The sequence below is a fragment of the Colletotrichum fioriniae genome, assembly GCF_027942845.1.
Source record: "Colletotrichum fioriniae strain IMI 355084 chromosome Unknown scaffold_1, whole genome shotgun sequence".
Classification (NCBI taxonomy): domain Eukaryota; kingdom Fungi; phylum Ascomycota; class Sordariomycetes; order Glomerellales; family Glomerellaceae; genus Colletotrichum; species Colletotrichum fioriniae.
This window is the reverse complement of record NW_027076837.1, coordinates 3,211,459-3,225,375: the sequence shown is the minus strand read 5'-3', so window position 1 is coordinate 3,225,375 and position 13,917 is coordinate 3,211,459. Positions and strand designations below refer to the sequence as shown.

General features: G+C 50.6%; 4 protein-coding genes across 4 annotated transcripts; 3 read left to right on the top strand and 1 right to left on the bottom strand.

The window, feature by feature from the left end:
* Positions 1–4,622: 4,622 nt before the first annotated feature.
* N0V96_000816 (uncharacterized protein) lies at positions 4,623–5,177 on the top strand (the record flags this gene model as incomplete). The annotated part of the gene is made up of 1 exon (XM_053193197.2): positions 4,623–5,177. One exon carries the CDS (start codon positions 4,623–4,625, stop codon positions 5,175–5,177), a length of 555 nt encoding a protein of 184 aa, XP_053049315.2.
* Positions 5,178–6,128: 951 nt separating this feature from the next.
* Positions 6,129–7,189, top strand: N0V96_000815 (uncharacterized protein; the record flags this gene model as incomplete). The annotated part of the gene is made up of 2 exons (XM_053193198.2): positions 6,129–6,170; positions 6,242–7,189. 2 exons carry the CDS (start codon positions 6,129–6,131, stop codon positions 7,187–7,189), a joined length of 990 nt encoding a protein of 329 aa, XP_053049316.2.
* A 2,273-nt stretch (positions 7,190–9,462) lies between these two features.
* Positions 9,463–9,885, top strand: N0V96_000814 (uncharacterized protein; the record flags this gene model as incomplete). Its single annotated transcript, XM_065756047.1, has 1 exon — positions 9,463–9,885. One exon carries the CDS (start codon positions 9,463–9,465, stop codon positions 9,883–9,885), a length of 423 nt encoding a protein of 140 aa, XP_065615287.1.
* A 2,174-nt stretch (positions 9,886–12,059) lies between these two features.
* On the bottom strand, positions 12,060–12,397 carry N0V96_000813 (uncharacterized protein; the record flags this gene model as incomplete). The annotated part of the gene is made up of 2 exons (XM_065756046.1): positions 12,060–12,086; positions 12,140–12,397. The coding sequence occupies 2 exons, from the start codon at positions 12,395–12,397 to the stop codon at positions 12,060–12,062; spliced, it is 285 nt and encodes a 94-aa protein (XP_065615286.1).
* Positions 12,398–13,917: the final 1,520 nt, after the last annotated feature.

Here is a 13,917-nt window from a genome sequence, read left to right as displayed (position 1 = left end):
CATCAGTAGATAGGTACGTACTCTGTATAAGAGGCAATAACAGATCACAGATTATTTAATTTAATTTTTGATCTTGGCGTCTTTATGCTTTCTGATGTACCCAATGAAAATTTCAAGAAGGGATAGCGTTAGAAAAAAACTAGGAGCGCGTGTACTGATGCCTTTCGGCACTCGACGGATTGGCCGACCTCGTAAATTACCTTGTCGTCGGTGGAAAATGGTACACGGGTAATAGGTACTGTGGCAGGAGATTAACGAGTTACTTCGAGCCTGAGCCATCAGCTGATATCCCCCGTAACTATTCTAGCAGGAATATTCCGTGACGAACTGGCGATATCTAGCGGAAGATGCGATAGGTGGTGCTGATTGACTGGCTAAGCCAACTGTTGTGCCATTTTCTTTGGAGGTCAAATGCACATTCACTTTGTCTTCTCCTATCAGACTTTTTTCCCCGTCGAGATGGATGCGGATTCTGGTCGCAAAAACAATCAGTAGCGGGCGATGAACGCCATCTTATACTGCGGAGATTCTTTAATAGACATCCCAATCAGTCGAAGAAATTCGAAAGCATAATTTTGTACCGGGATGGCCTAATGGGTACCGTTTGGACGCTCATGCAGATATCAACGCCCCCCATAACCTTAGCAGCAACCTTAATTACCTTGAATGTCTACCCCGTGACGAAGCGATTATATTTAGCGCAAGATAAGTAGATTCTGCTCGACCAATTTACCCATTGCGCGGTCTCTCGAGGGTTCAACATCCCTCTGCCTTCTGCAATCCTCATATTCCCCCTGTTTTTTGCAATCCACTCTGCCTTGCCCACGGCCATGAATGAGGAATGATGTCGGAAAAGAGAACAATTGCTGCAGCCAGCAAACGTCAATTTATATCGTGACAATTCCCCAACAGGCGCACCAAGCGCCTGGGTTTCCAAGTGCTTGGGTTTGGGAGCATACCCTGGCAGCGGAATGGCCCGACGGGTGCTTTTAAGGTTAAAACAATCGCCATGCAGGTGTCAATGGTCCGCTTCAACCTTAACTACCGCCATGCCTCCATATTCGCGGCGTCTTGCTGCAGTAACGGTCTAATCTTGTCGATGATTCTGGACGCTTGCCAGACCTTGATCTGATTATTTCGCTAGCACAAGCTGGGACTCACATGTAAATTCGCTGGCATTATAGAGCCAAGGGAGGATGACTCCGACTCAACAATGATCTTCTCTGGCAACCGGGATTGGCGTTTGCTGTTTTCATAGGCCAATTATCTATTCTCCAGTCTGCTGTGTCATCTATCGCTATCCAAGGCCCTATATGTCACCATCCTTGAGCTCTTTAGTGCCATTGTTGGTCAAGCCAGGCCGCAAATCCCACTGCCTCTCACTCTTACACTTCGCTCGAGTTTTGGTCCGGCCGAAAACCTCTGCGGCCCCCGGTAATTGGCGTCGTGATCTTTCACTCATGGTACTCACTCGAGATCATGCTTCCAAACCCTAGTGGAGTTGATGCTCTCTGGTTTAGTATGGACCTCTACGGCTTCGTCTCCAGAGAACATATTTAAAGGAGCACATTTCCCCCTTCCCTCCAGTTCATTTCTGTCATCCTTCATCTCACTCACAATCGTCTACACGCAAGAGTAAGTCTACCAACTGTAAGTTTTTCATTCAGTCAGTTCGCAAGAAACCAAAAACAAGATCACAATGTCTTCCTTTTCTCACGTTTCTCTTCCCGTTGAGATGGAGGTGGATTCTCCCCCCACCTCCTCCTTCGGTTCTTGTTCTTCTTTCCTTTCCGCTGAAAACAGGCCTATCCCCCCTGTTTTGAGCAACTCTTTTCTTCCTTCTCCCCCAAAGGCAGGCTCAACCCCCCTGCTTTTGGAGCCCCCTCCTCTCTCTCTTCTTCTTCTCCTTCTCAGCCGGTTGGCGCTCAGGTCGGCTCTCACACCGACTCTAATCCAACCGAAGATCTCATCCAATCCTTCTCCTCCTTCACCGTCGGGGCTGGCCCTCTCCCCCCTGCTCTCACCAAGCAGGTAGCCGCCCCTGTTCACTCTCTTTCTCTTATGGCTGCTCGAGTCGCTTGGGCTAAGTGCAAGAAGAGCAAGTGCTCTCCCTCTGCCAATCCCTTCCATCACAATCATCCCCTCTACCGCAAGTACTCCAACCTCTCTCTCTTTTCCTCTTCCCCCAAGAACCGCTCCAAGAGTGGCGATATCCCCCGTGGCCCCTCCTCTTCTTCTCCGGCGCCTGCGAATCCCTTTGGGCCCAAGCCTCAAGGTGTTCGCAAGCGCCGCGCTCGGGGTAAGGGCAGAGCTCAGGTGAAGCAGCAACAGGCTCAGGGCAATGGTCAGACGCGTGGCCCTCGGAACTCTTCCCCTGATCAGCATCGGTCTAATCCCCAGCCCGCTCGAGGTCAGCCTCGCGGGTCTAGACCGAATCGCAATCAGGGCCCGAGGGCTGCTCAGTCTGTTAACCGCAATCCCTTTACGCCTGCTGCTGTGAATCCGTTCTCTCAACCCTTGCCCCAGGCTTCCGCTCCCGCTCCCCCTTCTCAGCCACGCAATCGTCGCTCTCGGGGCGGTTCTCGCCACAACCCCATCACTCTCTAGAGTACTTGCTTCCCTCTCTTCTTTCTCTCTCTCTCTCTCTCTCTGTACTTTGTTTTCTTCTTACACTTACACAAAAGCCCAAAAAAACTTGAAAAGCCTAAAGAGAAAAAAAAATCCCGTTTCCTTTGTCTTTGTTTGAGATCTTCATTCTTCCGCTTCCGTTTTCTTTTGTTTTTTTGTTTTTGCTTTTCTCTCTCTCTCTTCTCTCTCTCCCCCCTCTATCTTCTCTCCGATGTTGTTTTTGGTTTCTGGCGAATTGGTAGACTTTTTATCGCTTGCGTGTAGGCGATTATTTTACCTCCCCGGCCCCAGCGAGCCACCATCGTGGAATCGCCTTTCTCCCCTCCCCCTTTCCTCCAAGGCCCCAGTGAGCCACCTTCGGGAAACCACTCTTCTCCCCCACCCCCTACCCTCCAAGGCCCCGGCGAGCCATCTTCGGAAAATCGCCTTCCTCCTCACCCTCTTCTCTCCCCGGCCCCAGCGAGCCACCATCGTGAAATCGCTTCTCTCCCCACCCTCTTTTCTCCTCCACGGCTTCAGTGAGCCACCATCGTGAAATCACTTTCCTCCCCACCTTCTTTTCCTTGGCCCCGGTGAGCCTATCACTACTCCTCTGGGCGATGAAGTCGGACTCCAAACCTCCCCGTGGTATTGCCTGGGAACTTCCTCTCCTTCGTTGGATTGGTTGCTAAGTCCTTCGGGACTGGAGACGCAAACAATAGTAAGTTCTTCTGCTCACTCTTGGTTGATACGCTTACTTTTAGGTTACTCACTTTCCCTTCATGCCTCCCTATTATGGTGTTGCTCATGTTGTAGGACATCTTTACTTGCTTCTTGAGCATGTTTCACTCGCTAAGCAGCATGTGACCAAGGTAGGTTCTTGCTCTCATCCGTCTTTTCATCTCGCATCTCACCTGACTAACTTGGAAACGTATCATTTCACTAGTGTTGTATCTAGGGTCTTTCCCTCAATTGAAATTGGACGATATTTTTGATTTGCTGACTTACATTAATCTTGGACATCTCATTCTCACTCATGGTTACCGACAACAATCCAAATCTAAGTAACTCAAAACCTTCATCATTACCAAAATCCGCGAAATAATAGAGATGATCTAACTCTCACAATATCACAGGTGAAGCTGATCACGAATAGTGGCCGAAAGGGCGTACGTATCTTTTGGTGAGTCGCGTGCCGCGTGTTACGACGTTTGAAGTTGTGGCTGACTACCCGGTGGCCTGGTTGCTTCCGTGCTGTGGCTGAGGCCACCGCGCGGACCGGGTACAAGTGGGGCCGGGATCTCAAAGTTTCTCCGTGTCGCCCGCCCTGTCTGTCTGTCGGGTCCCGAGACCCCGGCGTTCGCTCAGGGGTCAGCCCAAACAGAGCTAGGGCCGAACTCAAATTGATGGAAAACCTTTCAGAATTGCAAAGACCCGAGTTACAAATAGCTCGTTCCATTATAAATTGCTTGAGAAGCCAAATAAGTCTAAATCTTTAGCCCAGGTCACGTACTAGTCATGGATAGTGCTGATCTTTTGCTGCCCCGGAATCTGCCCTTTGCAATCACACTGCCCAGAGCTACTGCACCGCCCTGGCATGACAATGCCCTGTGGGTAGAAATTGACCTGACTGAATGTCATGCGGCCATTGATTTCTGCGGCAGTCTTGTGCACTATTCAAGTCAGCAGATGAAGCGTTGGGTTCTGAGAGGCTCACTATCTGATGTATCGCAAGCGCGGAACACTATTATACAACAGGCGGCTGAGTCTTCATCTGGAGAGATTGCTTGTGAGATCTGCTTTAATACAGTTTATACTTACACACTGTGATTGACGAGATAGATTTAAGCACCCTCGAGGAGTATCTCATGGTCTGGCACGAGTGTGGAACTTGGGATATTTAAGTCAAGCAATTTCACCTTGTCTGTCACTTGAAATACCCCCTTCACTTACAATCGATCTAGATTCAGCAGCAGCAACTTCTTTCTATAGTCTTACACTCTACAAGATCTAGGATGTTGTCATTCAAGTTCTCCCGAGGCCTCTGCGCCCTCTTCATTCTCCTTCTCGGAGCCAGCTTCGCCACGGCCTCCCCAGTCGCCGTCAACGCGGACCTAGCCGCCCGCACCCCAGCCGAAGACACCTCCGTCGCAGCCCGCGCCTCAGGCGGCGGCTGGTGCTGGCCCTTCTGCAACCCCTTCAACCGCGGCGTCCCCAACGCCCCAAACCGCTTCGACTTCCGCCCGCCCGCGTCAACAGCCCGCCCTCAATACTTTGACACCCCGGACAACCAGGTGACTCTCCGCGCCGAAACGCAGGCCACGGGCGCCGTACTGGTGACCGTCTCGGTCGGCACGCGGTACACCCTGCCGGCGCACGCCGAGATCAATGTGCGCCTTCTGGTGCGAAGTACGCACATCGATTTCAACCACGCCAATCTGGAGTTTGGGAGCGAGACCGCGGTTGTGAGGATCACGCCTGAGCAGGCTGCCGCTTTTAGGAATGGTGAGAGGAGTGAGGATGGGTCGTTCAAGATTACGCTTTTGTATAAGTTGGGGCAGGACTTGTGAGAGAGTCATGGGCCTAGTATCTGGGGTTCTGGGCAAAGATTTCCTCTCTCTACCTATGCCTCCCCGATTGGTTGCAATCATGGTGCGCATTCGCCGACTACGGAACAAGTCGACATTCTTAGAGAGGAATCAGCTTAAGTACAATTTGCTAGCTTACAGTATCTCAATACATCTCATTGAAAAGAAGTCAACTAACTCGTACTTTACCTTAAGTATGACAAGGGAGCACGAAACGACGGGCATAACCGGCAGGGCCCCAGCGCACCAATATCTCCCTGAGCCTAAAGCTCCAGTGGTAGCAGGCCAGTCTAGGTGAGCGCTCAGCCACCGCAGGCCGTGTAGCAGCTGAAAGCTTTCCCTATGAAGACTGCGCCCATGGTTCTAGACGCAACACTATTTCAACATAGAATAACATGTTGTTTACATGTATGCTGCGTTCGTAATCATCGAATCAGGTCAACCCATCCGACGCATCTTGGGGCAAAGGTCGGAATGCACCGCCTGCTCATGGGGATGAAAATTGGTGTCAAAGGGCAGAGAGATAACGATAAGTATCAATCAGCCACCGCCGATCCTGCCACCAGGCATTTTCCGTCCTTTGGCAGGTATGCTGATGCCTTCTGCCATTTGATCTTTGGTGACAATGTGGTGCCGAAGATAAGCTTGCGTCGTCCACCAATCCCAGCTTCTTGATGGGCGGGACGTGCATATGGCTGCATGTCACTCATCCTCATCTTATCTCGACTACCGGGAGCACGATTGAGATGTGTTGACGACGAGGTTCGCTGGAGACATCGTCGAGCTTATCCAGCAGTTCAACGCCGGTGTTGCAATCATCCGTTTGAGGCATATAGGCTACCGGCCGATATATTTACTCACTCGAACTGAAGGCTGAACTTCCTTCTCTTGCCTGGATTGCGCACATACTGAGCATAAGCCGATCGGGACGTCATGACAGAGAAGACGAAGTACGTCGATCGGGTTATCCCCGAGGTGTGTTCCTGTTCCATTCTCTCAGATAACTGTCCTGATGAGATAAATGACTGAATTCTTTCATACAACAGATTTCCCTCCGTGATTTCGACAGTCGCATTGATGAAATCACGTCTCAGCTATGTGACGCCGCCGAGAACGTCGGCTTCTTTTCCATCAAGGATCACGGTCTCAGCCAATCCGAAGTCGATGAGATGTTCTCCGTGTCGGAGTCCTTTTTCGCTCTACCAGATGAAGCAAAAGCCACCGTGCCGTGGAGTCCCAAAAACGTCGGCTGGGAGAAGCTGTCGCAGATCAGACCGTCTACGGGTGCAGCCGACCAAAAGGAGTCATATCAACTTCAATTTGGGGAGAACATGAACGGTGTCTGGGCTAGCGATGACATTCTCCCCGGCTTCAAGGAGAAGTCTTTAGCCTTCATGCATCGCGTGCAAGTCATCTCGGAAAGATTGATGCTCTGCCTAGCCCGGGGCCTTGGCTTTGAGGACGACTACTTCATCAAGTATCACGATGCCGCTCATCCCGGCGCGCAGTCTGTGCTCCGGCTTCTGCATTACTTCGAAACCCCGCGCGTCAATGACGGGAAGGTGTACCACAGAGCAGGCGCCCACGCAGACTGGGGCTTCCTCACGCTGCTATTCCAACGAGAAGGGCAATCAGGACTTGAGATTTGCCCTGGTCGTGAGGCGGTCAGTGAGCATGCCCTCGGGGACGAATGGACAAAGGTCGAGATCAAGCCAGGGGTCATCATATGTAATATTGGTGACTTGCTGATGAGTTGGAGCGACGATCGATTCAAGAGCACTTACCATCGGGTCAAGGCTCCGTGTGAAGAGGGGGATTACTATGGGGAGAGATACAGCATGGCTTTCTTTAATCAGCCGTGCAAAGAGGCTGTCATTCAGGGCCCGCTGAAGAAATATCCGATGGTTACTGGGGAGGAGTTCAACCGCAATGCCATGAATAGAATGTACGCAGCGTTGCAGGCGAAGATCGCTGGAAACGAGATCAAGACTTAAAGATCGAGAGCAAGACTGGCAACGGAAGGAGTCGGATAAGGTGGCAATTGCGTCGGCCCCTGGGGGCGAAAAGATTTCATTTCTCTCGGTCGTTCCCTTCTAAAATGCCAATTGACGCATCCAAACTCATTGCCACCCCTTTTGAGCAAAGTGTTCGGAGAGTCTTTCCCAGCTTGAATTGACATGTTACTTCCAGACGAAGGGAACGTCCCTCTCACTCATGGAAACTTCCTTCCATCCAGATATTGAGACGTCTTTCCAACCTAGTGAGTCGCAGCTGATGGTCCCCTTGAAAGATCGGCAGTCATTCCCAGAAAACACAACGTAGCCTCTTCCAGTCTCCCGAATAGGTGTCGGTGACGTCTGGTCATCTTGAGAGGAGGTTGCAGTAGGTGTGACGTCCCCATTCCATTGGAACCAGAATTTGGGAGAGCGGAAGCTGTTTTTCTCGAAGTTTTTAAACCGCTTCTGCTCCTCGACCTCGCTCTCTTCGCCGTCGTCGTCCCCCTCTTCTTCTAATTCTTCGTTGGCCTCCTCCTCCTTCTTATCGATGTCCTCTCCTTTCGTCTCAACCTCGCTGAATTTGTGTTCTGAGACCGAGCCATCATTCTCATGGGAATTATGAGCAGCGTCAGCCTCTTCGTCGCTCCCTTCAAATTGCGATATCAGGTCTTCGAGAACCTTTCTGCTTCCCGTAAGAATAACACTAGCTTCGAGCACCCCAGGCAGGCTTAGCTGTCCCAGCAGCCCCCTCCCGTCGTCCGAGAGCCGAAAGACGTCTATTGCCGGGCCGTAAAGTTTCCCATTTCTCTCCCCGGATATGAATCCTCTCACTTGGGTCGCACTCGGGCACTTGATGTCGTATCTGCCAAACGCTCTCTTTACTTCAAAGGCTCCACCGCGTCGCCCTCGTCCGCCCCCCTTACTTGACTTATTTGCTCTGTTGTGAACATGTCTCGACGTGAAAGCTGCTTCTTGCCAATCGTCCATTGCGTGTAGTGTGTTTGAATCGATTGAATTACTTGATATGTGTACTCTTAGTGAGTGCTCAGTCGCGGTCAGCACATTCACAATCAATTGCTGTCCGAAATAAGAGTCTTGACGTCATTTCTTCAGTGGCTCAATTGACCCGAGCGCCCGGCTTTGAGATTTCTTCACATAACAGCTAAGGGGAAGAACTCCAGGGTCTGAGGTCTTAAGGAGGAGAATCAGAGATATAAATGAGAATCAGAACTGATTTATGAGAATCCTCATTCATGGAGCTCATTTGGTCCTTGGCGAATTGAGCTGCTCGGTGAGATTGAGTGAGCAGTTGACGGGGTGCGCGCTCACCAGCCTGAACGAAACATGATGAGATGAACCAGCCCATTAAAGCTAGCAGACGTGAATCTCACTCACTATCGTTAACTATTTACCTGTTGTAAGTTCGAAAGTTTTGCGACACTAGAAAGCGACTCTAGAAACAGGCCAGGCTAGCCCTTGCGCCGCGATGGGGACGTTGAACGATAGATCGAAGCCATTGCTCGTGGCCCACGATCTGACGGGCGGAGCCGGCTACAACGTTGACGTGCCGAGCCCACCAACGCTACTTAGCGCAAGTCATCAAAGACACTGGACTTTGTTCTGACAAGACTGACAAGGCGAGACTGCGACCTGTGGATGAACCTTCTCGGCCGGGTTGCTCCCGGACCCATCAGTGCACGCGTTACATCAGAGGTCGCATGCCCTCTCGAACCTTTTACTCATTGCCTTACCTTACTCACCGAGAGAGAGCGAGAGCGTGGAGTGAGAGAAGAGAGTCTAGACCTCATGGAAGTAACCTGTTTCCAAGTTTCCAACCCCTGTCTCTCACGGCTGACGCTTGTGAGTGCTCAAGGCTTCCCCCGCAATGAGCCGCTGGTGGCCCCTCTTCGCCGCTGCGCATCACCGGGGTGTGACGTCAAGCCCGCCAACACAGGAGCATTTCCCTGCCCGCCCAATCAGACGCGCAACGCAACGCAGCAAAACCCAGGATTTCCTGTTTTTGGACGACTCCGTCACACGCAATGCCGCTGCTCAGGGAGGCCAGAGCTCTGAGCGACATCATAAAGCTCTTTGGCGCACTTTCTTACTTGCTCCCGTTCCCCTCACACCACTGACTTTGACCATTGATCATTGAAACTCAGCGATAGAACGCAACGATTCACCTTCAAGCGGAAATCCATTACCGCATCTGAGTACACAAAAGACCACTATAGAAAGAAAAGAAACCACACGAAAACAACACCGCCACAATGTCCGACGACGAGAACAAGGGATCGGGAACCATCTACTCCCGCAACAAGGAAGACACAATCGAAGCCGAGACCCTCCTCTGGCGCGCAATGTGCGACAGCAAGACAAAGCACCTGAAGAGATACCTCGACAAGGAGGCCGTTCTCGCCCACCCGGGCCAGAAGCCCCTTTCGCCCAAATCCAAGCCGACACTCCAGGAGTACCTCGAGGAGGACTGGGAGCCCTGGACGGCGTACCGCATGCACGACGACCCCGAGTTTGTCGAGATTGACATGATGAGCTCCAGCCTGGTGTACCGGGTCACTGCGTGGCGCCAGGAGGGGAAGAAGCTTGTTGCGACGGAGGGAATTTGCAATAGTGTTTGGAAGCAGGAGCCTGGTGGCGATTGGACTTGCTGCTGCCACCACATGAGCACTCTTTGAGCGTATCTCGTGAGAGTTGTTACAGGAGTTGATGCAGTTCACGGCAGAAGGACGGTGCATGATATGGACGTGGAAGGGAAGAAATAGGCGTTTTGTATGAGTAGCGGCATGGCTCGCGGGCGCTATTGTTCTGGTATGATAATGATTTATCGTAATGGCATTTTTTTGACTCGAAATATCGCAAGTTGCTCACTGAGTGCCGTGTATGTGCTCGTTGCCCTTCCCTAGGCTGTGTTTCAATGGCAGGGCGCGTGCGGCCAGGTGCGTATCCTTCAATCGACCCGGTAGTCGTGACTGTGCATTGAACGACATCGATGAGAACCCTTTTCTGGAGGCGCGGGCGTGTAGAGGAGGTTGTTGCAAAAAGCGTTTCCGTAATCAGAGGTATCAAAGGCATGATATGATATCACTGAGTGAACTTGCATTGGAGACAGTGGGGAAACTTAAAAGCCCTCCACCACAAGTCAGCCAGATTGATGATGAAGCATGACGGGATGATCCCCATGGAAGAATAGAACAAAAACAGAGAATCAAATCAGAAACATGGCGAAGTGAGGGCCAAGTAAGGATGGCTTCCAAGGCAGACGTTAGGGAGTTTCATTTGGGGGAACACAAAGCTGTCACCGGAGTCCGCAACGGATTCGGCTCCGGAGCGGGGCCGGTATCCGGGGCCGTCCACTGGAACATTGGCGAATTCGTGCGAGAACCAACGTCCAACTGGACCGAAGACATGCATCCCATTTTTATTTTATTTTTTTGCACTCATCATGGCATCTCGACAACTTCAGAACTATGCTTAGTTTCATCTTAATACGACATATGTACCCTTATTCTGTGACTGGCGACAAAATAGAGCACACTCGAAATGACCGTTTGAAATTTTGAATACCTTAGGTAACGAGTGAGTAGGACCGAGGCACAAAGGCTAAGTCAACAGACAGCTACTGAACGTTCATAGACTCTACGTCATCTCAATCGAGACATCCTTTACAGACAAATAGGCCACTCCAACCCTCTCAACCGCCCTTTCCTCCCCTAATCCCTCAATTAGTATAACAATAAGAGCATAGTATCGCAACAGCTTCCCCCTATGCTATTTGTTCGAACCAATAATAACACACATGAGCGGCCGGGGCAAAACACGATTTGGCTAATCCAATATCATCCCCGCTGGGCGCCTCCGCTGGGTTGTCTCTCATCAGTGTGCGGACTAGTGCTCGAAAGTATGCCTTCTCCGAGGCCTGCAAAGTCATATGCGAGACGGCTTGCAACGGCCTTTGGAAATGTGACGAGATGTCCTTGCTCCTCTCGAGGTCGCCAAGAGCAACATCCATGTACCTCATTTCTCCATCAAAGGCCATCCATGACCCAGAGGGAGCCCATTCTTCGGAAGGGAAATTGATTCGCTGCAGGCTTGTTCCAGTGTTTCGACGCTGCCACAAAATGTCTCTGTGGAAGGCTGGCTGGAACACTCCGTAATCCTCAGTAGACTTCAATGGTGACATATGCGGAGGCGAATGTTTCTTACATGAGCCCTCACTCTCTTTCCGAGTCAGCCTTTGAGGCAGAATCATGTTCCGGACCATGACTCAGGAGGATGCACAGGGAGTCGATCCAGAAATGCTTCACTCCTACTTGTCTGGTAATGATCACTGCGTTTTGGAATGTCTTGGGCAGAGAAACGCCATCTAACCCTTTCAGTGATGCTATTGAGGGGGTGTTGTCGATGACGTACGGACTTTGTCGGATCAGCTCTATCTCGTGAAAAGGTCTCCTGCTGATATCTAGGCCAAGATGTTGAGCTTGGACCGAGGTAAGTACTCACAGTCTGATTACAGAGCCGAAGTAAGTTAGCGAAGTACGTTCAAGCCAAATTCCAGGCCGATATTCACTTGTAGCGTAGTATCGCCAGTCGTACTCTGAAGCAGGATTTGGTCATACGATACTGTCTGCTTCGTCGCAAATGATTCTTGTTAGCTTGATGATGACCACACCACTTCTGAAGGCTCACTGACGTACGAAATTCTTGTCAGCAAATTTTGATCAAGCGTTGGATTTGTGCAAGATCCCCCCTCATCAGGGCTGCTACGTGAGAGAATGACGCTCCATGGACTTCCTCTCCATTCGTTTTCAATTCATACCGCGCTACTCGCATCACCTACTATTCCACGTCATTACTTCTGCAGATCGACTTCGCTAATCTGTGTAATATTAACAAGTGCTGATCGAAGACGAGTCTCACATTTTGACTTACATCTGTTCTTTCCTCAAGATATTCTCGTGATCTTGGAAGTCTTCTGTTGTCGCCAAGAACAAGTCCCCTTGTGATGCTGGGCGGCGCACGTGCAGCAGCTTCCGCATCTCGAATCATCCATGTCAGATTATGATTCTGCTTGCCAGCATCGTATATCTTCTTCATTTCCTCATGGACCTCCTTGGCATCGGCTCGCTCAGAATTTCCTTTTGCGAAAGCACCCGATTCTCGCGGTAGCGTAGGTGCCTTAAAACCCATGTTGAGACTCGTCGACTGCTGTGTGTCTGTGTCTTTGGTCGTGACTCGGGCGATCAGCATTCTCTCCTCGATCAAACTGACTAGACGTCCGACAGCAGTCTTCTCGATTGGAGCGCAGCGGGGATCGACTTTGATCACTCTGATCCATTCTTTCACGGTATCTTTGAGATCGACAGGCAGGCCTATGACGAAGTAAGGCTCTCCAGGCCCAACGTCTAGATGAAAAGACTTCAGCCCATCATAGCCATACATCATCCATATGAGGGACTCGAGATAGAGACAGCCGAGGGACCAGACATCGTGTCGCCTTGTTCTGGCTTGTTTAATGATCGCCTCTGGGGGCGAGTACGTCATCACGCCTTTTGTTGTAGCCGTCGGGAGACCTAGGAATTCGACGTCTTCCTCGTGTACTTTGACATATACTTCGGTATGTCCAGCATCAGCGATAACGAGCCGTACGCTAACCGGAATTCTGCTTTGGCCGATGTCATCCTCCTTCTTGCTGAAACACAAAATGTTCTCCGGTTTCAGGTTACCGTGCCTACAAGACTCATTTGGGTCATTTCTCGGATGATGAAGGTTCTTTATGGCGCTTGCAAGACCGAGTAGCTGCTCAAAAAACCATTCCAAGTACTTGTTCCAGTCTTGAGTGCTGGTATCATCTGACGCGGCGCTCAAGCTGGGTTGGAGTCTCCAGAAATTACGCAGGTTGCCACCTCTAGCCCAAGGGAAAACGAAGAAGTGCCGGTTTCCCTGGGTGTAGCTGGCAATTACTCGGATTAAGTGTGGGTGCTTCTGGTCTCGTAGATGTGCAAGGATAGCCGCCTCGTTTTTGGCAAGCTCTTGAAATTTGTCGGCCGTCAGACCTTGGACAGACAACATTTCCTTCACAGCGATATGAGGGTTGTCATCCTCATCTACTATTGTTCCCTAAAGTACGTGAGTTTAACGTTGATTGCGAGTGATTTGAACATGATCTTACAATTTGATCATCCCGAGGGAAGTTGAGATGGCTTCGGTGAATAACGAAATGCCTGACGATGCTGAAGTTGGTCGCATAAGGCTCGAATTCTTTGATGAAGGGCATCTGGCATCGTGGATGAAAAATGCGAGCTGGCTCATTAGGGGCGAACACAGGCACAAAGAATTCCCACTGGTACGAGTTGCAAAATACTCGTAGCTCGTCCTTGTCTTTCTTGCTGACTCCGTCAACTTCTTTGGCAGAAACTTCAAAGCTGACGGACTTATTTGACTTGTTTGATTTATATGACGCTACAGTCCACTTCTGAGATGACTTTTCGATTCTGGCGCTCTCGAAGTCGATGGGGAAGCACTCGTCGCCAAGGTGGTTGGCATAGAAGAAGCTCAACCACTTCAAGTGGTTACGGCGAATTAGAAGAGCAAAAAGCTTCTTCGCCTGTTGTGATACAAAGCGTATCATGCCGTCTCGTACTTCCAAGTCTTCCGTCTGAAGTATTTCAACAATTTCATTGGAGCCCTGGATGATTTGGTAAATAGAC